Source organism: Apis florea, unplaced genomic scaffold (assembly GCF_048593485.1).
Source record: "Apis florea isolate Af1SG1 unplaced genomic scaffold, ASM4859348v1 contig_2291_pilon, whole genome shotgun sequence".
NCBI classification, from domain to species: domain Eukaryota; kingdom Metazoa; phylum Arthropoda; class Insecta; order Hymenoptera; family Apidae; genus Apis; species Apis florea.
In genome coordinates, this window is record NW_028256553.1 from 4,507,264 (window position 1) to 4,531,553 (window position 24,290).

Here is a 24,290-nt window from a genome sequence, read left to right on the forward strand (position 1 = left end):
TACTAATCATTGATATATGAAATTAATTCATAGCCTGATATTATGTGATATTCTACAGTGAAATCAATCTAATATAAATATATCAACTAAATATATCTTTTAAAATCTATCCAATATAAAAAAAAAACATTAAATAGTAACAATTCACTTCAATAATATACTCAGAAAAGTATTAAAAACATTAAAAGACAAATTTCAATTTAATACTAAGTAATTGTTAATAACCTGTAAACTTAAAACTTTAGAAAAAAAAACTGCAAAATTTTTTTTCAAACTTCTTTTACATTTAATATTTCACAATAATCTAAGGGAAAAGAAAAGAAATATTTAAAAATATTATTATTAAACATTTTTTGACAAATATACGATAAATAATGAAATCAGAATAATTTATAATAAATTTTATATATAAGAGAATATAAGATATATTTATTATAAAAAAATAAAAAAGAAATAATAAATGAATTTTATAAATACAGAAAAATTTCGAATTAACAAATATTTATTTAAAAATTTACATGTATAACATTTGATATAATTTAACTACGAAATAAATATAAAAATTTCAATTAATTTCTAATACTTTCTAATAATGAAAATCTAAAACTTTCTAATAAAAATAATAATAAATACTTTCTAATTATTTTAGTTTCCTCTTAATTGAATTAATTTTATTTATACAACATGTATAATTCAAGAAAATTCGACAGTTTTCAATTTATTGAACATAATATACATAGAGGGGATAACATAAAATAACTTTTTTCACGTGTATTTGTTCGTAATTAACAAATTGTCGCATGTCGAAGAAATTAACTTCGCGTCTAATTGCAAATATTAACGAATGGAAATCGTAAAATGTAAATATACACGGTACTTGCAGCACAATCACGAAAATCAGACCAAAACATTTCGTCATGCGGATGCTTGATAGGGAGTAGGAAACACTGCGGATGATATATTTGCTTAGAACCGGCTGCTACGGTTCGATTGTGGAATCTATATCCGTCATTGGTTTCGAAAGTGATTTATCGATAGAAATTCAATAATTGATTACATATTGGTTAAATTATTCATATGTAGAAATTTCTTGTTGCTGTTTTAACTTTTAAATACTTTCTATTTTGTAAATTGTTATGTTACTTCAAAAGAGATGAGATATTGGCCCAAAAAATTAAATTTTACGATATGTACAATTTGCCAATTCTTTTTTAACATATTTAATTTTTCTATCCTTTTGAAAGAAAGAAATTGGATATTTTAGAATATTAATTAATTAATTAATTAATTAATGTGATTATATTTTATGAAAAATAAAATGAAATCGTGACACAGTTGTTATATATATATATATATATATATATATATATATATATATATATATATATGTTTCAGTAACAAAAATTAATTTTAAGAAAAACATTTGAAGTTAAATATTTCTGAGGATATAAAATAAAGTTATTTTATTTGTTCACATTAAAAAATTATTAAAAACCATATAGTATATAAAAATAATATACTTATATTATAATATATTATAATATATTTTTTATATGTTTGTTAATAACAATCTGAATAATTAAAATAAATTATAAGTTTTTATTGCGCGAAATAATGATATATAGTGAATTGTTTTTTTTAATACTATTTTGTATTATTTCTTTATTATTTACATAATATTTGAAGACAAAATATATAGTATTAAAATAATATAAATGAAAAAATTATTGTTTTTCAAATTGACTTTTATGATTTTCAATACATTTATCTAAAGTCGAATAAATTTTTTTAAATTTAGATTCTGCAAGATATTCTGTAAGAAATTTTTTAAGAAATGGTAAACTTCTAATGTCTCATAGTTTTTCTAGTTTCAAATTTTTCTTATTAGTAATAGAAATTTATACAGTAAAAAGCTTATTAAAAATATTTAACTTCGAAAAATAATGAAAAATGGTTCCAAAATATATTAAAGTATATACTAAAATATTAAAATATTAAAATATATCATGTATTTAATTCAGGATTTTGATTTTGACTTTGATTAGTAACAATAACGAAATATTTTCATATGATTTCTTCGTAGGATCGTAGAATCAATATTTTTATAATTAATATTTTTAAAAATCTTGATATCTCGAAATTTCTTCTAGATATCTTTGAAGAGATTTATTCTTCTGCTCATTAAAAATTAATATATAATTCTTTTTGACATGTAAATTGAATATTTATATAAAATAATTTTGTAGAATAATATATTAAAATAAAAAAAAAACAGTTTATAAGATACTTGATTCAAGCTATTATTTTAATAAATCAATTTAAAACTTGATTACTGAGTAATTAATTTGTTTTTTAAAATTTAATTTCTCTTATCTTTCTGTTATGTAAATAAAAGATTATTAAGCATATTAAATATTCCCTTTTTTTTTAAAGAAAAAAGAAAACAAACATTTTTTTTTCCAATTTATTTTATTGTTTTTTTATTTAGTAATGCACAATAATTATTTTATAAGCAAATTAATTGTAAAAACAATATGAATTGAATAGAAATTTTATTTTGTTGAAGGAACAATCTTCTATGTTCTTACTACTAATATCAGTTTAAGAGAATTAAATTTTAAATATTTCATTAAATCTTTTTGCAGACTTAACCGACAGAGGGACGAAGAAGTTTGGCGATGATTGCGTGGAAGATCGTGAATGCAGTTTCTCTGGCTCTTATTGCGAGCCAAAAAAGAACAAATGTTCGTGCAGGGAGGAATTCGAGGCGACGAATCATATCGACAAATGTGGACACCGTAAGTTAGTATATTTTCAAGCGCGCCAACATTACTTCGTAAGTGTCAATCTTTGTTCGACTTCGATAATATCAATTCTTATTTAATATTATAAATGATTGATACATAATTGTTTGAATAAATCAATTTAAGGATCGATTTGAAATTAAAAGCATAGTTAGTAACTTATTATTTTGTCAACATAGAAAAATATATATTGCAATAAAAAGATACTTTATAGATAATTCATTACAAATCATAATACAAGATTATATATAAATTCGTGGATTGTATTAGATCAATGTTCATTTTTTCGAAAATTATCAATTTTTGAAAAAAATAACAAAAGAAGTTCGTAATGTTTCTTATGATGAATATGATAATATATGCAAATTTTTTATATTCGTAATATTATTCGAAAAATGAAAGTGATCTAGTTTTTTAAATGAAATATCACATAAAAATGTATACCAAGATGAACTTAAACATATATCATGTTTTAGTCTTTAAGATCAGACAAGCTCAGAAAAGAATAAAATAAATGAAAGAATATCTCGTAATATTATATTTATCAATGTAATCACATATCGTGTTTGAAATGCCATCATTAATAAGACTGCATTTATGCATTCCAGATTACATTCTTTCTGCCAATATTGTTCTAATATGCTTTTCTTATCTTTGATTGATAAAATCGAAGGCTTATTTAAAGAAAAATTATAAATCGAAAAAAATTATAAATAAAAAAAATCCATTTGAGACATAAATCTGACGATAATGAAAGCCATTTTTACAAATTTATAGATTTTAATTCATTTACTAAACATTCTAGCCCAAACAGATCATAATCTCATCAACAATTATCATTAAAATATATAACATAAATATTTTCTATGTCTGACATTAAAAAAATTTTGATTATAATAGATTCATTATTTTCTATATTTCTTTGAATCTGAATTGCTTAATTTTAATTAATTAAATCCTGTAATTTTATTCTATTAAGGAGCGAAATATCATAAAATGATTCAATTAAATTATCGAATAAAATTTTTTAAAATCATTAATGATTTAATGACATTAATTAATAATTAAAAACGAAAAACGAAAAATATTATGTTATGAAATAAAATATTACAATATTAATGATATAAAATTATATTAATTATTATTATTATTATTATCATAAAATAAAATATTGACGAAGATAGTTTATAAAATACAGAAAAAAAATAAGTTGCTCAAGTCACGTATAAGGAATGAAATTTTTCTGTTTAATAAGATCAAGTTTTACGATTGGAATGACATGAATGCTTAAGGATGGTTGTTTATGACTTTCTTCCGTGGAATCTAAACGCGAGGAACGCGATTTTATTAGTCTCTGGCATTAGAAGCATCGCGAGAAATTAAAAGCAAGAACGAAAGCATGAATTTACTGGTCCAGATTATATTATTTTACACTCGTTTTTTAATTCAATTAAATTTGCAAATGTTACGATATCTATCGGTTGAACTACTTTTTTTAATTTTTATTTTATACACATTTATTGAAAATTTTTCCTCAAATCGTAATGAACATTATAATCATCAAATATTCACGAAGAAATTCCAATTAATAATAATAATAATAATAATAATAATAATAATGAATATTAATTTCAAATAATTGATAAATATAATTGTGTAAATATTAATAAAAGGATATTAAAAACAAAATATTTTTTAAGTTTTAATATTGGTACAATGATAAAATATGTTCTTTACAAAAACAAAATCATTTGTCTTCTTGTCTTTTAAATCAAAAAAGATTTGAAATTGAAACTTACTGATGCTTACCAGCATAACAAGTGACAACATTAAAAAATTTCTATTATTAAAACCACCATTCGATATGATCACATTCGCATTTCACATTTTCTTTTTTAGATTAAATTAATTTTTTACCAAATTCAAATATAGATATAACAAATATAAAAATACAACAATAGTTCAAAAAAAAAGAGAGATAAATGAAAATATATATTGCTACGTTTAAGATTAAAATTCAATCAATGTTAAGCTTCCTAATTGCGAGCCTGTGGTCGATATATCGAGGACAGTGCGGCACATAATCAGTAGATCAGATTCACCACATTAACCTCTAGATATACACTATCATCCGCAAGCACGCTAACTAGGGAAATAATTCCTTCTTACATTGATGAATGATGACTATATATATTGATTTCTAACACTGTACAGACCAATCGCGAACATGAATATTCAAATTGGATAATAATTTTATAAAATGGAACTGACCTTATAACGACAGACGGATTAGAAATAATAATAGGGTATCAGGTCATCATATGTGATGTTTGATTGACAGATCGATAATGTTTCAAATAATAATCGCCTTTTAGTTGTCAAGAGATTAGATATATGTGAATGCCATTCGAGGTCGAGATACATGTTACATGTTACATATTACGCCAATAAGGAAAATTTTTACATGATATGATATTATGAAAGAATTGGAAACGAAAAAGAAAATATAGAGAAATATACCTTACTCTCATCAAATTTATAATTTTGTACATATATATATCGATATGTATTATAAATATCAGTAGAAATTAGAATAGAATCTTAATTAAAGTCCGACTAATTATAACAATTTTTATTGAATTTAAAAAAGATCGAAATTGCGAAAACAAATATAACAATATAATAAATTTGTATAATAATAATACAGATAATTTTCATATATAAATAATATGAATTTAAGAATAAAAAAAATTCATAAAAAATAGTAGTTGTACAATATATTATACAAAACTTCATTTTTCGATAAAGGATTTTGAATATAATAACTCATAAATAAATAAAAACATAAGTTATATTAACAAATTGATTTTTTACTATAATCTGCTTTTTTCAAATTAAAATAATAAAAAAAATATTATTATATTATATTAATTACTCTAAATTTCTCATTTTTCGAACTTAAGTTCCTTGATGAGATGAAATTAATATTATAATAAAAAAAGCGATTTAATTGAAAATAATTAACTAAAAAAGAAATTGAAATTTTTTAGATCATTCATGGATCGCTTACATTGTTCAAAAATAATAAAAAAATCTATAAAACGTATTAACTTTTAAAATTTATTAAATCAATATAAAAGGCTCAGGGATTTGTATCTAGATACTCATTTTTGTCAAAGAAATCTCGTCAAATCATAGAAAAAAAATATCTTGACAATTTTAATATCAAAGGATGCGAAAGTAATTAACTATTAAAAATCAGCTATTTCTCTTTGTTGTTTGTTTATTCTTCGTCATTTCCTTAACATTTAGCAATATTTAATAAAATACATACAATGAATCCTTTGAATTCTTCGAAATTATAGAAATCAATAATGAACTTTTAAAAGAGAAAGGTTTATATAAAAATAACATTTCGTGAAATATTTGTCGACAAGAATGGTACGAGGAAGCGAAGCTGTCGTTAATGGTTTGTGTTTTTCAGCGGTGAACGTGAACGAGTCATGCTTTTTCCATGAGCAATGTGAAGCGAGAGTGAGTCAAACCGAATGCAGGGACAATCGTTGCATTTGCATCTTCGAGAAGATCCCGGTTACGCAGCCTGACGGCATGATTGTGTGTGTCGGTAAGAAATGGAAGAAAAGATGAAACAAAAGGGAGGCTGCGCAAGTTTCTTCAAACTTTTTAATGAAATTTCATTCGCAACGAGAAGCAACGTGTTAATGGAATTCCGGCTTAAAATTTTACGAAGTTCATTAATTCGTCAACTGTTCTAACGCGATCAATTAACAAACGCGAAACGGAATAACGAAATGGCGAATTCTCCGTTTCCGGTGCGGTAGAAATTAAAAGCACGCCACTTTGATATTTTGCACACTTTTATTTTCAACCTTAGCAATTGTAAATTGAATTAAATGGGTGACACGTGTGTGCAATTTCATCATGTTGAAAAAGCTCTTTCGCTTTTGTCAGCGGGTGAGATTAATTTGGGTTAAAAGATAATATGAATTTATTTTGTTTTAATAAATATATACGTAGGTTATTTTGTTTTAATAAATATATATTAAAGATGTGCATACGTGTAAAAAATCATATGTATCTGATAAAAAAGAAATTATCAAGATTAGTTGAGTTTATCATTTTATTATTTATTATTTATTACAAAGAATTGAAGATGAAAGATATATATTATATTATTAGAATAAAAATAAGAACAAAAATTGTGACAATAGAATAAGAATTAAATTATGGTTTTGAATACAAGAGATAATATGAAGATTATATACAAGAGATAATAGAATTGGATAAAATTCTTAATAGTCATAGAACGTATTCATTGGATAAAAAATAGGATTCATTATGTTGTATTATATTGTATAAAAATATTTATTATTTATTAAAACATTTCAATTCTTAATTATAAATCTAATCTATAATCACTTATTTCACTATAAAAAATGGTATTAATTATTATTGTTAATGAAAATTTTTATCATTGATTGTTAGAATGAACGATATAGGAATTAAAGCACAAAAGTCAAGTTTAATTTATCTCAATCAAGACACATGCTTTTAAAAAATAACTTTTATTAGTCACAAAAAGGTTAAAGTATTCGAATATTATTGTAATTATATATTTTCCTCTTCAAAGTTATCTTTTGAAATAAATTTTTTTTTTGATGAAACGTCTTTGATAAAAATGGAAAATATTAAACGAAAATTAACTACAAATATAATAATATAAAAAAAAAAGAGACTTTTGAAAGAATTATTAAGCAAATAAAATATATGTTTTCAGCTGAGCAAAAAGAAGAACCCAATCTTCAATATATCGATCCGACGATGATTGGTGTTCTCGTTGGTATGGCCCTCATGTTCATCATCATCTGCGTCGTTCTTAGGCTTTTCAGCAAGTAAGCCATCTATTTGCATATTTTGTACGGTGATTCTCTTCTCTAGCAATTCTCATAACGAGAGTTTATAACCTACTTCTACTTGGCAGGAAATGTGAAAATGGACCGTTGATGTCGTATGCCTAATGCAAATTTAATGCTTTTTTATTCTCTGCACTCTTGACAAACTCATACAAATTCAAAAGAATACAAAAATCTGGATCTTGAAGTAACTACATTATCAAACATTATTCAAACATGAGATATCTTTTATTTTATAAAGAAACTCTTTTTAAAAATGTATTGTATTAAAAAACTATGAATAGACGCGAGCATAAAAATTTTTATACTATCATAAATATTTAAATTTGAATAAATTTTAATTAAATTTATTTTAAGAGTCATTATTATTACATGCATCATTCAATACTCGTATATTAGATATTTGTTTTATTTGTTTTATTTCATATATAAAAAACTTTATTGTTCATTCTGTCAAGATTACATATTAAATTATAATTAATAAATACATAAATCAGATTAATAAATTTTCAACAATAAGTTTTAACACAATTTTACGATTTTTATTCAATCTGTTTCAGAGCTCGTTGGCGCGAAAATCGTACAATTTTTAACACCCCGAACGCCCGTCTAATGAACGTATCGTTACTAAGAGAGAATAAGCTCCTGCATCCGCAGGAAAGACGCGGTTCAAGGGCAAGCGTACGAGTTCCTTCGAGGCAACCCTCGATGGCCTCCTTACGTGCCCATTCGCCGAATGCCTCGCAAGGTGCGAAACACTCTCAGCACTCACAGCACAGAGTGAGCCGTACGGGTTTTTATTCATTCACTTACTAAGCAAGCAACTTGTTATACAGTGTCCCGTTGAAACAAAGCAAGCGACTTTTACGCGCCAGTTTATATCGGGTGTTCGATGGAAATCGAGACATCTCCCGTAGGAGTAGAAAAAAAATAGATAGAAAAAAAAAAAAATAAGACAAAGGAAAAGTATACAATGGAAAACACGAGTTTTTTCTACTTTTTTTGTCGTTGATCTATTTCTTTTCTTTTTCTGTTTCTATTTTTTTTTTTTATTTATTCAAGATTATAGGTTATTGCAGGTTGAAAAGATCGGGTAAATATTCTCCTATTTCCCATTGTCGAGCAATCGTGTTTTATACATGGTCTGCGACTATAGTTGGCGTACTCGCATGTGTGTTGCGTGAAATATTCAAGGTAAACATCTGTTCGGGAAATACGTGTAGAACCAGTTGTTTAGCAATCATTTCGTACGTAATTTATGAACAGACTGTATATGTTCTAAAAAATGCAACGATTATGTCAGGTGTGTGTAGAGTACAAAATATTATCATTGTTTTCCTCTTTTTCCTCTTTTTCCTCATATCGTTATAAACGAAAAGTTTCATAATTTTTTCTTCTTTTTTAAATTTCTTTTTTAATCCAATATTATAACTCGCTACATACAATCTCTATTTTTTGTTTTTAATCATACAGCCAAGAATAAAAAAAATAGAAATCGTTTTGGTCCTAATTCTTTTTCAAGAACACTGTTCCAATGATAAATTATCCAATTTTGTAAATTATAGCTACAAAATAACGAGAAGGTTGGAATGTTCCAGGAGCTAATCAGTTAGCATTAAAAATAGCTATTTTCCAGTATATCGATTTCCGTAGAACATCCCATATATTTATATAGATATAAATATCGTAAAGTAGGTAATTACCTACTTTTGCCTATTCTACTCTGTATTTTAGAATTCTTCTATTAAGTTCAGAATCTTTCAGATATTCTCGCATGCAATTGCCTGCCAAGAGGATAGATATTTGCTGGTTACTTTTAATTTGAGAGTGCATCGAGGTCGATGTATTATATTTTAAATGCATCATTTTCAACAATTATGTTGAAAACCACTTCTAGAAATTTTTTTTTCGTCGATATCATACGTCAATAAAAATCATATTTTTTTATTCATTTCATAATTAAAATATTTCATTCTACTTTAATTTTATGAAAATATGGGACAATAATTAAATGAATTGCATCAAAACTCGTAACGAAATGAAACTCAAATGTGAAAATGAACAAAAAATATAATTTATAACCTATCAATAATCTTTTAGCTGTTTATTCACAATTATTCAAAATAATTAGTAATCTTAAATGATAATTCTTATTAATCTCCGATTCTAAAAATTTTATTCAATCATACTTTTAATTTAAAATATGGTCAAAAGGTTTAAGAAATTGTTATTAAAGATCAAATAACAGCAAAATTAACCTTAAAAACGTATCGCAATAAAACGATGCATCTCAACTTTCTATAATTATGTTTCCTTTTTTTAATAGACTTGACTCTCTTTACAGTCGATCATCTATAGCAGTAGTCTGTTTAATGATCCCGTCTGTGACCGTTGTTCTTGATTATCTTATATACTGCGGATTATATACTACGGACCTATGAGGTGCTCTATTGTAAAAAACTTTTCAAATTGACGCGTCCTTCGAAGAGGGTAAGTTTCGTATTCTTACCAGTTTTTATTATATTTTTCTATATAATTTTACGGTGTTATCGTAGTATATGTATATTATATATGTGTATTTTGTACATAACCCTTATTAAGGTTACTTACCCTCTTTCGGATACGTCAGAACTTCGAGCTTAGAAGTGTGTTTCTACAGAGATACAGATAGATCAGAGTCTCCTTTATCTAGCGTTTTCAAGGATCACAACTATAGTTGCTTGCTACAGTAAAAAATCGTTGCTTGCACATAATGACGATTCCATCGTAGAAATCGCGATTTGAAACTATAGTTTATATACAGTTTAATTCATTATTCGATTACTGATTTACAAAAGTAACAATTTAATAAAATAATAGATCAAATTGGGAGGGAATAAGAAAATTTATCGTTCGATATTCGATTTCGTTCAATCGGTTTATATCGAAAAATATAACATAATTCGTAATAATTATTTTTACAATTTTTACAATTAGCGTACGAATTCGTTGAATGAAAAATAAATTTTTTATTTCCTCCGTATAACATAATCGAATTAGAAAATAGTAAAATACACGAGTTACAATAACAAGAATCGATAATAGAATCGATTCTTTATACTTTATACATATATGCGTACATTTCCATTATCGCACGGAGTTCTGAAGTAGTTTTTCAAGAGACCAGATCGCATTTGAGAAATGCATCCTGGTTATACGGTAAGATAGATTATCGATCTATTTTATTGGAAATGGTTAATTAAAATCTCAATGTAAGTTCGGATGCTTTAGTTCGTGAATGTGAATCTGCAGCCATTCCCATTTCTAAAGATCCATTGACAGTGAAATCGATCGAGTCAAGTATCATTTCAAACATCTTTTCAAGTTCTCGAGCACTTGTAGAATTAGACAATTGTTATGCATGTGCACACAGTGGCGTTTGGAAGAGATAATAATATCAATTATCAGAAAAAAAAGAAAACACAAAACGTAAAGTTTTTTATAAAAAATCCTAAAAATTCATAGTTTAATATTATCTACTTTTATAGTGTATTTTCTTTCTCTCTCTTTTCTCTCTCTTTTTTTTTTTTAATAGTGTATCAAATTGAATTTAATTCGAAAGTATTCTTCGATAAAATTCACAACCGCTGCTGTAACTCTTTCATAATCGCAACGAAGAATTCGCTCCGATCGAATTTATATATTCTTTCGGCACGATTCTTCATGCTTTCGACTGTATTTCAGCTTTCCGTGTCAGAAGTATATGGTCGTGATAAAGCACGCGATACTTTAGCAAGAAAATGTCTGTCACCAGGGTCACGAACAGGATCACGACGGGGAAGTCGCGGTAGCAGTGGGAATGCGTCAGCCGTCTCAACGAAATCGAACAAATCGCCACCTAATCAGCCAAATACCATGTCTGAAACTATTCATTCGGAAAATGTCACCGTTGAAATTCTCGAGGCTAAAGCGTAGATCCACTGGAAATCCACGGCCATCGTTGCTACGCCTTTCTCTTTCCAATGACGGTTGTGAAGTCGCCCTAAAGAAAGAATCGTCTAGACGTCTTCAAAGCAACTTTACGCAATCTCTTTTTCAGAATGTACAAATTTCTATTCACATAAATCCCTTTTCTCTTTTTTATTCGAAAAGATTCGCTCGTCTTACGTCTACTACTTTGGTACAAAGAATTTTTCTGATTGACATGCGTTTACATATAACTTATCCGGCCATTTGTTATCATTATCGATTATAAATCAAAGTTTAATGTGAAGAAAATAGATTATGCCAGAAATACTTAGTTTGAGAATTTTAGGAAATAAGAGAAATTATATTATAATTCGTACTGATTGTAAGATAATCACTGTTTAATTTTTATGTTTAAAAGATGTTAAATTCGATAAAGAATTAACGGATATACTCGTGATATTGATATTAAAATCAAACAAACATATTTTATGTCACGAAAAGAATCTAATATTCGAAATATTTTGCACAAAAAAAAAATAGATAATCACTTTATATCGAAAAATCTACTACTAATATTTTAAAAAATATTGTGAAAGGAATCTCGAAATTAAATTTATCATGAATTGTTTAAGTTTGCTTGTACTAAAAAAAAAAAAAAAAAAAAAAAAGGAAATTGAAAAAGAAGTATAAACTCTTCTAAAAGTAAAAGAAAAGAAAGTTATGTCTCATGAATCGTTTATCATGGTACAAAACTTTGCATGTATTCGTTTGACATTGATTAACATTGCAGACAGGTGAATGAAATTTGGAAACGAAACATAGCAAAAACGATGCAAAGTTTTTGTTTTTTCGTTATTTATTCAACAAACGCAAAACTTTACATCGATTCGCCATGTTTTCACGATGTTTGGACCAAACGACAATGTACGTTTCGCCATTAATATGATCACTTTCATTAAAGATCATCGCTTCAAGCTATATCACTCTATAGCTAATAGAAACGATTTCGTATTTTATAAATAACATTGTCGAATCAATGAACTCGACGCGTTGATCGATCTTTCTACATAAATATATATATGCGAACAATCGTTTTAAACGAATTAGCCAAACGGCGATCCATTAACAATCGCGGATCAACAATCAATTAAGGATTATCCAAATCGCCTCCTCCATAAGAGATAATCTTCACATTCATCGAATTCTATCTTTTATCTCGCTGTATATTTTTAACCTCAAACTATATATGAATCAAAGTAATTCTGTTTTACATTCTACATGATTCTATCACTATCAATAATAATATTAAATAATTTTATAGCTATTGATTTTCAAAATATATATAATATAATATAATTTAATTATATTCTACTAATTAAATTAATTATTAAAATAATCTGATAATCATCTTTTTTTTTATTAAAAATCAATAATTAATTTTATTAAAAATTCCTGCATTTTTAATAATGACAAATATAAAAAACTCATCATTTTAATGAATTTGGCAATTCTAATTTTAATCTAAAAATATCATTTCCACTGGGCATCAAAGATTGAGAGTATTTTGCACATGTAAATAATAATTTATATGTATGAAATAAAAAAAAAGTCAATCAACAATAATTTTAACGTTTTGGATAGGAATCATCCATAACAATTAATTTCTTAAATTAAAATCTAGAGTTAAAAGATACAATTCAGATGTTATAGTTATGCTTTATCATATATATTTGCTATCTTATATAAAATTGATATGCGTTATTATTGCAAGAAGGAATCAAGGAAGTGTGTCTGATGCAAACACAATTATTATCAAAAAGAGATCTTCCTAGCAGGTCCTTCCTGCGAATATATATTCCCAGCGTGGTATCGACGAAATATTGATAAATCGTACCAAAAAAACACACAGTGTTTTCTGGGATTTTCTTTTCGAGAAGCCAACACGAATGGGACCAGACGAAAAGTGTTTGAACCGACATCGTGAAGATAACGCTGCATATAGTATAGCGAACCAATTAAGCCGTAATAATTAAGCACACTTTCGAGCTCTATTTCGCGTTAGATTTTAAACTATAGATTAAGATATCGTCATTCTTGTTACATATAACAGTAAAAGATATATAATGTATATATCTGTCGTTACACGTGTTAGATATAATTTTTCATCGAATCACTGAGATTCATAGACGTTACATTCGTTCATTCGTAATCGATTGTTCGTCTGACTTAGTCTTATCACTTCTCACTAAATATTCGTATTCCATGAGAGATATTTTCTCGCGCTTTTGAATTTTGCAAACATTTCTTATTCGATAGAATTTCTATTCTAGTCGCCTGCCTTGTGAAACAAGCTTTAGTCGTTGCTTGAGGAAAAAATTTCATCGAAAGTAATACTAAATCGCAAGAACGTGTTCACGTGTTAGGTTAGGATACATCGCGCAAATTTTTAAAGAACTTACAAAAATGGAGAAGGTGGGAACGATAGGTCGATCTAATTAGTCGCGTGAATTGTTACAGAAGAACTTATTATAAGAAATAAGAAGAGTGAAAAAAAGAAAATAAAATCATCTTGAGAAATTTAACTTAAATAAAATACGACCAAACGGATTGTACACGTTTGTACGACTATATTACTTTATTATTAATTGCACAAGACCTCGTTATAGAAAACTAATATCGATCTATGAAAATATACTTTATACATAAGAACATATAAATCGATATATTTACGTACACATTAGAATCATCTTTTTTTTCTGAATAAGTAAATGAGAATCATCGATAGTCTGGTATGATTATATCTCAGCAATTTAGTGCCTGTGCTCTCGCATACATAGCGTTTAAATAAAGGAAAAATGAGATTAAATAAATAATGAGATTAAATAATTAAATATATATATATATATTAATATAAAAAAAAATTATATATATATATATATACGTGATACTAGGCTTGGCACTATTTGCACTATTTGTAGATTATTTTTTCGAATGCCTAGTGACTATATTCACTCTGTGATCTATATGCAACATACAGCTAAAAAAATTTTCTTGCTATCATCATTATTATATTATTGTTGTTATTATTATTAGTAGTAATAATAATATTATATTATTATTCCTTAAAAATTTACCAAAAATATTTACCAAAAATATGGATATTAATATCGTGTAAGCGATTCGCTTAGTTATTATTGTCCCGCACCTAATGTATTCTATCTTCTGCACCCATAATGAATCCACTTGTATAACACTCTCGTTGTAAAATTATATAATTTAGAAAAACTTTTTAATGATTAATATTATCTTATAGAATGGAACATTTAACAATCATAATGATGACTGTTGTACGATTGTCAAATGATAATTGAATTGCGTGAAAAGCGTGTGTGATGTCGATGGAAGATTAAAAGTGAAATAAAAATTAAAAAAAAAAAAAAATAAGAATAAATATATATAAAAATATTAAAAAAAAAACCAAAAATAAGTAAATTGATGAAAAAGATGCATTTTTATAAATGGAAGGTGAACAAATATTCATTCAAATAAAAGTTTAAGAGAATAATAAGGAGGGATCGATCTGATCTGCAAACGAAATTTGGGGAAGGTTTCCGTTTTCGGATAGAACGTCCCTTCTGGTGTTCCATACTTTAATTAAGTACTCGATATTACGTTCTTTGTATCTTAACAAGTGTCCATTGAAAATATCTTCGATTTATATATTATTCAGCTTTGTGGAAAGTAATCGTTCGCTTGTAAGAATTTATAAGGTAATTTAACAAGATTTAGAGTATATATCAATTAAAATGCTTTTTCGAGTTGTTAGTTTCTCTCCACCCTTTTATGATATGAAGCACAATGAAAATTAACGAAGAAGCAGAGTGCCTCGTCTTTATCAATCAAAGACACTCGCTCATTTTTATAAAATTTCTTATTATAAAGAGGTGGAAAATTTTCTCCCTTCATTATGCTTTTGATCCAGCAAAAGTTTCATATTATATAAACTGAAACAGTTTTGATCTATTTCATAATCCTATCACTAACGATGTAAATACCTAAGATTAATTGTGTATCTTCGTCCTTCTTTTCTCGTTATATTCTCTTCTTCCTTCGAATTCTCCTATATTTACGATTACGATGAATTCAAGTTTATCGAATCATCGATTCATCTGAATTTATCAAGCCAATTATTTAAACATATTCCAATCAATCTTTATTCCTTTAAAAGATATCATTTTTAGAATTATAAATTTATACTAAACAATTATATAAGCAGCTTGAAACTTAAAGATACAGTGAACATAAAATCGAAAAAATTACTCGTTATTATCGATCAATTTGAACAAAAAAAGAATACTGTATTTCTTATTAACGAGTAAATATTGATTAGAATCCTTTCTGCTTGTGGATTTTATTCACTGAATTATCGAAGTTCAAGCAAGCTATATTTCCTGAAATGTCACAGACATTGTAGAAACACGGAAGAACGATATGGTAATCTAAATATGGGGAAGTGTTTGGATTACTTTTCGTTCCCGTGAGATCAGTTGTCCGAATCCGAAATCGATTTTTCATATTCAACCAAATACTCTATAATGACACGAAGTATACGTATAACATAAAATATTTACCAATTAAAATAAACGTTAATGTTAAAGTGATCACTTTTGATATCTTTGTGGATATTCAATCGATGACACTCTTTTTTCTCCCCGCATTCGTCACGTTCAATAGACACAAGACACCTCGAAACCGGAAGATGCAATACAAACAAAACCGATAATTCTCACTGACAACGATGGAATGTCCCAAAAATCAAAATTAGACAATACTTTGTCGATATAATCTGAATCAGATTAATCAGAAATGAAAATTTATCGATCTGCGAAGAAACTATCTTCGTCAGTGTTTTGTTGAAATATACATAGTATATACATATGAATATATAATATATACACATACACACACATACACATATATATATATATTTAAAGAAAACGATCTTTCAACTATGAACTTTTATGATTTTGTAAATTTTTTCTATACAGCTTCGCCTACATAACACTTTCATATGCAATTTATTCAATTATATGATATATCAATTATATGAATATAAGATATCATTAAAAACGAATATTGTCGTTTCCTCTGAATGCTAGCAATACTATTATATAAATTATACTTAATCACCGCCTGCTTTTTAAAAAACTATGTAGTATATATGCACATTTGAGCTTCTATAGAATTATATTAATAAGAATAGATATAGAATTTTCATCTAATTGCATTTTGTGTTTAAATTCAATGATCTATTCGAATTCTGATTGTTGGACGGTTCGCGATGAAATTTTATGATTCGAATTAGAAATAACTAATGAAAATAAGAAAAAGATTATTATACACTCACCTCGAGATATTTATATACATATGATATATGTATATGGTATACAAATACAAACATAATATATTCATAAAATATAGCTCTTGCTTCTCGATTTAAAGAATAACTATGTAAGGATAAGATTAAGCTATATATAATTACATTATTAAACATTAAGAATATTTAAAATGCAGGACTTATGATAGGCAACAATTAATATCTTATTGAGACATATTGTCAGAGATTATAAGTACTTACATATATCATTCAAAACAGATATTAGATGAACTTATAAGGAACTCTGATTAGCAATTATATATAATAGAATTTCTTAGCGTGTGAATGGATGCGGATAAAAACGAGTATGCGAGTCTCTCATTTTTCAATTTTCAATATTTTATAATGTTCGGTATGTAACGAAAATGAATATTATTAAATTTTTAGCGATTATACTACCCACTATTTTATTAGCAGCTTAGCCTACATTATAATCTTTATATTATACATTTCATATTATAGCTTATAATGGATAAATTAATAATCTATAACAATTGTATTTGAAACTTAATTATATTCTGACTTTTCGTTTTAATAAAATCTTAATACACTGTATAAATTGTGTATTCATCTTTTTTTTTTTAAAAAATAGAAAAAAAATAAAAGAAAGTTAAGAACTAAATTAATTCATATTAGAATTATTTTCTTTTTTTCTATTTTTTACATAAAAAATATCAGGATTTTATATGAAGGTTTAATTAATATATAACAATGTTTTGAATATAGAATAATTTCAAAAGTATTTGGAAAGTATAATTTCCAATATAATTTCACATATTTACAAGATCATAAATACTGTACATTAATATTAAAATTAATTTTATTTATAAGAATTTTTAGCTCTCCAATCCAGAAATTCATCGAATTCGGTTTCATCTTCGCTAGAAATATCTTCATCCATATTTTTTTGTTTTCTGTCTGTAGCTTGTACTTGTTCTTTACGTTTTACTAGATCCATTACTCTATTAAAACAAAATTTCATTTAATTATTATAATTTATATAAATTAAATTTATTGCATTCATTATTACCTAGACCAATGTCTTATTTGTTCTTCTATTTCATCTAATTGTCTTTCTGTTGTTGCCTCTTCTTGATCATCTGCAATAATTTGTGCAGATTGTGCTGTTTCTTCTTTGATTTCTTTCTGAAACTTTTCCCATTCCTCTTCTATAGGATTTTTATACTCAACATTACGAACCTATAAAATTTGCAAAAAAAAAAGCATGTAATTTGATATTATATTAATAATATATAAATTTTATATAATATTCTTACTTTAGCATCTAAAATTGGATCATCAAAAAATCCTTCTGGAAGAGATTGATGATTTATATCTTTACTTTTTTCTTTTTCTTTCTCCTCTTCTACTTCTATATTTTTTATATCTTTTTCAACCACAAATTCTTTATCATTTTCTAAACTTTTTGTTATCACAGAAGTATTTAATACTTTTGTATTATTAGTTTGTTTAGAAGAATTATCAAAGAAGTTTGATGATAAATTTGATGGTATTTGTGCTGATTGTGTAGAATTTTTTAATATACTTTTGATTTTTTTATTCGTTGATGATTCTTGTGAAGGAGACGAAGATCTTTTATGTATTTGAATTTTTGTAGAATCTGTTTCTAATTTTGTTTTCTTTGCTTGAATAATATTTTCCTTATGAGTTTTTGAATTTAAATGGACTGGCCAAACTGTTTCATTACGTACAATACTTTTGCATAAAATACACATAAGTTGTCCTGCATCTGTATATGTGTTTATCATAGTTAAGGATTTTTATAAATATTTTATTATTTTCAATATTCAATTGTTGAATAAACACAAAATTTAATGTCTTTATTCTTAAAAATATAAGATATTAATAAATTTATATGTTAAGATAATAATAATTATTATTAAATAAAAAAAATATTTAATAATATTACAAAATATATTTTTATAAATATATATTTTATAAAATATAAAAAAAAGTTAGAAAATTTATCTTAATCTTAATCTTAATTTAATCTAAAATATATTAAATATATAATAAAAAAGGATATTTTGCTAATGGTGAATCAATTTTTTTAATTACTCCTATTTTCTTTTTGTGTTCACTCATAGCTTTACGCAAATCATCTTGTGTTAATTTTCTTTTAAGCGACATTTTAAATCAAATCTTTAAAGAACAAATGCAACTCTTATTTAGGTTATGTTTTGTATATATTATCTTCTACAACTCTAGCTCCTCTATTATCAAGTTTTAAAAGTATCAGCTGATGTAAATAATTTATATGAATTTCGTTGTGAAATTATATTAATAATTATAGTGCTCATAAGTGAAAAAATATATTTTATCTTAATAAAACTCATTCTATTTAAATCTATTAAATATAATTTATATAATTCTTAATCAATTTTTAATGTATTAAAATTTATTCACATTAAGCATTTTTAAAATTTTTGTAGTTTTTAATGTCAATATCTATTTAAATTCTTTTATTTTTTATTATAAGGTGGAAAATCGTGATATAACATTACGATAATATAATTATGGAAGATGATATCCATATACCAACTGTCAATCATGATCCATTCAATATGATTGGATCTTGTAAATTATGTTCCAGAGAATTAACTAATGCAGAATTGTTATCAATAGTAATGCGATGTGTTAATTTTGCAGCAATAAAACACAAGGATCAAAGAAGAAAAGATGAGAAAGAAACACCATATATAAATCATCCAATTGGTTTGTAAATTTTTAAAAATAAAATTTGTTTTATAATTAAATAATGAAATAAATAGAAATATATAATTTTAAATAACCACATATCTTAAAAATATTTTTTTAGGAGTAGCAAATATTTTGGTTCAAGAAGGTAAAATTTATGATCCTGTTGTAATTGTAGCAGCTCTTTTACATGATATTGTAGAAGATACTAATACTACATTTGAAGAGATAGAAAATGAATTTGGCACTGAGGTTTGTAATATCGTTAAAGAAATAACTGATGATAAAAATTTACATAAAGCAGAACGCAAAAGATTACAAATAGAGAATGCTAATAAAAGAAGTCAGAAAGCTAAATTGATTATCTTAGCAGATAAATTATATAATTTAAGAGATCTTAAAGAAAATGTACCAGTTGGTTGGTCACAAGATAGAGTAAAAGAATATTTTAAGGTAATTAAACAGAAGTAAAGCAATTTTTTTAACTATTATTTAATTAAATATGTTATAAAAAATATTAATTACAGTGGGCCAAATCTGTAATTGATAGATGTCGTAAAACTAATTTTATTCTTGAAAGAGAGCTAGATCTAATATTTGCAGAAAGGGTATCTAAAGATAGAGAAATTTGTACATGTAAAAAATCATCTAAATCATAATATTATTTTATTAAAATAAAATTCAAAAATAAAAATATATGTATTATAATATGATCTTATGTAATTTAAAAAAATAATAAACATTATTATTAAATATTTTTTTTAATAAACATTGTATACAAATTGTAAAATATATAAAGAATTTGGTAATATATAATAATAAATCTTTTGGTAATATCATGTATCTCATATATATATATATATAAAATCATAATATATAATATTCATATATATATGAAATATGAATAATAAAGTATACAATAGAATGGTTAATTTTTACCATATTTTTGGTAGAACCATATCATATATTCTGCCAATTTTTCTACTTCTTCTACAGTAACAGCATTGTACAAAGATGCTCGAATTCCACCTACTAATCTGTAATATTTAATTACAACAATTAATTAAAAAATAATAATAAAAAAAGATATATCAAACAATGAAAAATTATAATTTCTATTATAACGTATATTTCTATTATTTATGCATTCTATTATTTATTATCTATTATGCATTCTATTATTTATTATTTATTATTTCAACTAAGAGATCAATATCATATGTTTGATAGATCTTTTTCTAAGTATACTGACCTATGACCTTTCAACTGAAGCATTCCTCGCGCACTTGCGCCGGATAGAAATTCATTCTCAAGTTTCTCATCGTTTTTACCTATTCTAAATGGTACATTCATCCTGCTTCTTACGTCCGATTTAACTGGACATGAATAGAAATTTTTCGATTTATTAATCACATCATATATCTTTTGACTTTTTGCAATTGCCAGTTTCTCCATTCCTTCAACACTACCATTTTCTTTAATCCATTTGAAAACTAAACCAACTACATATATTCTAAAAATTAGTACAAATATTTTACAAAATGTTATATGTTTATGAAATAAATATTTCAATCGAAATAAAAATTCGATAAATAAATAATAGATTTTTTTATCGAATTGTTTTATTATTAAATATTTTAATCAAAAATACATACTGAAATACTGGTGGTGTATTATATATAGAGTTATTGGCTGCCATAACAGTAAAGTCGAATATTATTGGACAAATTTTCATAGCTTGACCGAGTACATTTTCTCTTACTATTACGAGAGTCACACCAGCTGGACCAATATTTTTCTGGGCGCCAGCAAATATTACTGCAAACTAAATAATATATTACAATATATTATAATAATAATAATGATTATAATATATCATTACATTTCGTCAATTTATTATACATTAATATCAAAATTAACATTACGTACTTTTGAAACATCAAAAGATCTCGTAAGTATATTTGACGACATATCAGCAACTAATGGTATTCCATTCGTTTCAGGAATATAATTAAACTCGATTCCTTAAACAATATATATAAATATATTTTTCGATTATTAAATTGTCATCTCAATTTTATTTTATTATTATTGAGTTACCATGAATCGTTTCGTTAGCACAATAATATACATAAGATGCATTGGGATCCAACTTCCAAGTGGACGGATCAGGAATTTCCGTGTATTTCGTGATTTCTGGTAAAACCAAATTCACTTTGCCATATTTGACCGCTTCTTTTGCTGCTTTAGATGACCATGTACCTTAAAAATGTTATTTATATTAAAATACATTAAAAATATATTAAGAAACCATTTCTTTAAATAATTATATCTCTTATTATGTTCTCAGAAGTTTAGATACATTTAATATATAAAAAAATGTTTAAGAATTTACCAGTTACTAAATAGTCTGCAGTACCAGTTGTCATCATGTTTAAAGGAATAGCGGTGAAAATTCCTGTTCCACCCCCTTGCATAAATAGAATTTTATAATTATCGGGAATATGCCTATAAAATATAAATATTTTGTTATTTTCATGTACTAACATTATATAAACTATTAGATAAAAATATTTTAATATTAATGATGTTTTTAAAAGAAAATTAAATTTTTTATATTTTTATTTTATAATAACTTACAATATTTCTCGTAATGTTATTTGTGCTTCTTCGATAATATTTTTAAATTCAGTCGATCTATGACTTAATTCTAAGATACTGATTCCAGTATTATTATATGCAAGTAATTCTTTTTGTACATGTTGTAATACCTATAAGAAATATATTCTCATTCACGTAATGATATTTGCATATCGTAAAGTATAAGCGTTAATGCTTAAATAAAATAATTAATTTAAAGAGAAGATTTTATATGTATATGTATTATTATATATGATGTGTATGTATTTACGTGTTTAATTAATCATAATTTATATATAATCATAATTCATATTAATGATATTAAACAAATATCGTAAATATATATCGTGAATTGAATAAAATAATTTGAAAATTTATGAAAGCGAATTCTTTATTCTAATTTATCAAATCTATAATATATATCAAATTTAAAAATTGTAAAATTATATTTATTTGATATTTTATTTTAATAATTTTATTTAATTTTAAAATTTAAGCAAAAATAAAATTAAATTATTTAAAGGTAAATTTAAAAAAATTATATAAAAAAAATTTTCAAAAAAAAGTTTTTTTAAAATATTAATAAAAGAAAATTAAATTAAAAAAATATACATAATATACAAAAATATACATAATAAAAATGTGAATATAAATTAATATGAACCCATTAAAATTAAAAAAGAAGTTATTTTTTATCATACAACATTTATTTATTTTTTTTTCTTATTTTCATATTTTAATATTTTTGTCAATATGGTTTATTAAGAACAGAAAACAAAATACTAAAAATAATATATATTGTATATAATTAAAAAGTGTTCGCGCTACCTCTTCCGGAAGTTTGCCTGGTCCTGCACCAAAATTGATCACTTTGTTTTTTAAAATGCTGCTCTGATTGCTCATTCTAAAATTTGCTATTGTACTTGAAGATTATGAATAGAAAGACTGAACTAGACTCAATACAGAAGAAAATTTCAACGAGCTTCGTTATCTCGTTTTAAAGACTTTTATCGTACACAATTGTTTTTTATTAAATATATGATAATTTTTTACAACACTCTATATCGAAGTATATTATAACTATACCAAAAAGTGTGGATTTCTAAATACTTTACCAATTATAGATTCTTATAAATCAGCTTTTTTTTTATTATATAACTTTCTTTTACTTTCTCTTTAAATTTTTATTTTATTTATAACCACTTTATACACATATTATATTAATATATATATTAATTAATCGTTCATAAATTTATTCGCATTAAAACAAAAATCAATAACTTGTATGATTAACCGTAGATATTTTATTTGTTTTGAATATAACGTTGTGAAGACCTGTTGAATAGATCTTTATGAGAGAGAAATGTGAATTGGTCGTTCATAATATTCATATATAGGGTGTTAATATATTCGCAGAATATTTTTGGAAAATTAATTTTTTTATTTATCGCATTCTGTCTTGCTTTACTTCAGCAAACTATAACTTAATTATAAATAAATTTTAATTAATATTTTTATATGTCAATTTTTGTTTTTATTTTGATTTTTAAAATTGATTCTCTAAAAATGAAAATATTAATGTTCTGTAAATGTATGTATGCGTTTCGCTGAGCAACGACAAAAGTTGAATTTATTAATATTAAAAAACTGATTATTATATTACAATAATTAAAGAAATAAAAAATAGTAATAATTTCAATAATTTTTTTGATTCCTTAAATACATACAATTTCTTGAATCTTAAATCTCTTTTATAATGTATACTATTATAAATTGTAATTATATTACATAAATGAAGTTGATATAATA

General features: G+C 24.8%; 4 protein-coding genes across 7 annotated transcripts in view; 2 read left to right on the top strand and 2 right to left on the bottom strand.

The window, feature by feature from the left end:
• The window catches only part of jus (EB domain-containing julius seizure protein), a 49,275-nt gene extending 36,905 nt beyond the window's left edge, over nucleotides 1-12,370 (top strand). Inside the window, exons 2-7 of one of the 2 annotated variants that reach the window (XR_001112205.3) lie at nucleotides 2,646-2,798; nucleotides 6,289-6,429; nucleotides 7,603-7,717; nucleotides 8,299-8,486; nucleotides 10,083-10,228; nucleotides 11,532-12,370. Coding sequence is in view for 1 of the 2 variants with exons in the window: in XM_003694225.4 (XP_003694273.1) it covers nucleotides 2,646-2,798; nucleotides 6,289-6,429; nucleotides 7,603-7,717; nucleotides 8,299-8,486; nucleotides 11,532-11,692 (758 nt within the window). In the remaining variant the exon portion in view is untranslated. The remainder of the gene's footprint in view (nucleotides 1-2,645; nucleotides 2,799-6,288; nucleotides 6,430-7,602; nucleotides 7,718-8,298; nucleotides 8,487-10,082; nucleotides 10,229-11,531) is intronic. The other variant, XM_003694225.4, reaches the window with a different exon arrangement.
• A 5,467-nt stretch (nucleotides 12,371-17,837) lies between these two features.
• LOC100870985 (zinc finger protein 830) lies at nucleotides 17,838-19,384 on the bottom strand. Its single transcript, XM_003694261.4, has 4 exons — nucleotides 19,171-19,384; nucleotides 18,401-18,881; nucleotides 18,154-18,323; nucleotides 17,838-18,085 (listed from the first exon to the last, which is right to left on the bottom strand). The coding sequence occupies exons 1-4, from the start codon at nucleotides 19,272-19,274 to the stop codon at nucleotides 17,944-17,946; spliced, it is 897 nt and encodes a 298-aa protein (XP_003694309.2). The 5' UTR covers nucleotides 19,275-19,384; the 3' UTR covers nucleotides 17,838-17,943.
• On the top strand, nucleotides 19,197-20,610 carry Mesh1 (Metazoan SpoT homolog-1). 3 transcript variants are annotated; one of them, XM_003694262.4, is made up of 4 exons: nucleotides 19,228-19,388; nucleotides 19,624-19,859; nucleotides 19,963-20,294; nucleotides 20,369-20,610. In XM_003694262.4, exons 2-4 carry the CDS (start codon nucleotides 19,661-19,663, stop codon nucleotides 20,498-20,500), a joined length of 663 nt encoding a protein of 220 aa, XP_003694310.1. In that variant the 5' UTR covers nucleotides 19,228-19,388; nucleotides 19,624-19,660; the 3' UTR covers nucleotides 20,501-20,610. The 3 variants fall into 3 exon arrangements, with proteins under 3 accessions (XP_086759327.1, XP_003694310.1, XP_086759328.1); XM_086903202.1 differs by having other exon boundaries at nucleotides 19,302-19,532; XM_086903201.1 differs by having other exon boundaries at nucleotides 19,197-19,859.
• On the bottom strand, nucleotides 20,584-24,167 carry LOC100866269 (phosphoserine aminotransferase). The gene is made up of 8 exons (XM_003694227.4): nucleotides 23,310-24,167; nucleotides 22,482-22,612; nucleotides 22,237-22,349; nucleotides 21,942-22,103; nucleotides 21,771-21,865; nucleotides 21,497-21,666; nucleotides 21,094-21,354; nucleotides 20,584-20,878 (listed from the first exon to the last, which is right to left on the bottom strand). The coding sequence occupies exons 1-8, from the start codon at nucleotides 23,382-23,384 to the stop codon at nucleotides 20,770-20,772; spliced, it is 1,116 nt and encodes a 371-aa protein (XP_003694275.1). The 5' UTR covers nucleotides 23,385-24,167; the 3' UTR covers nucleotides 20,584-20,769.
• Between the last annotated feature and the right edge of the window lie 123 nt (nucleotides 24,168-24,290).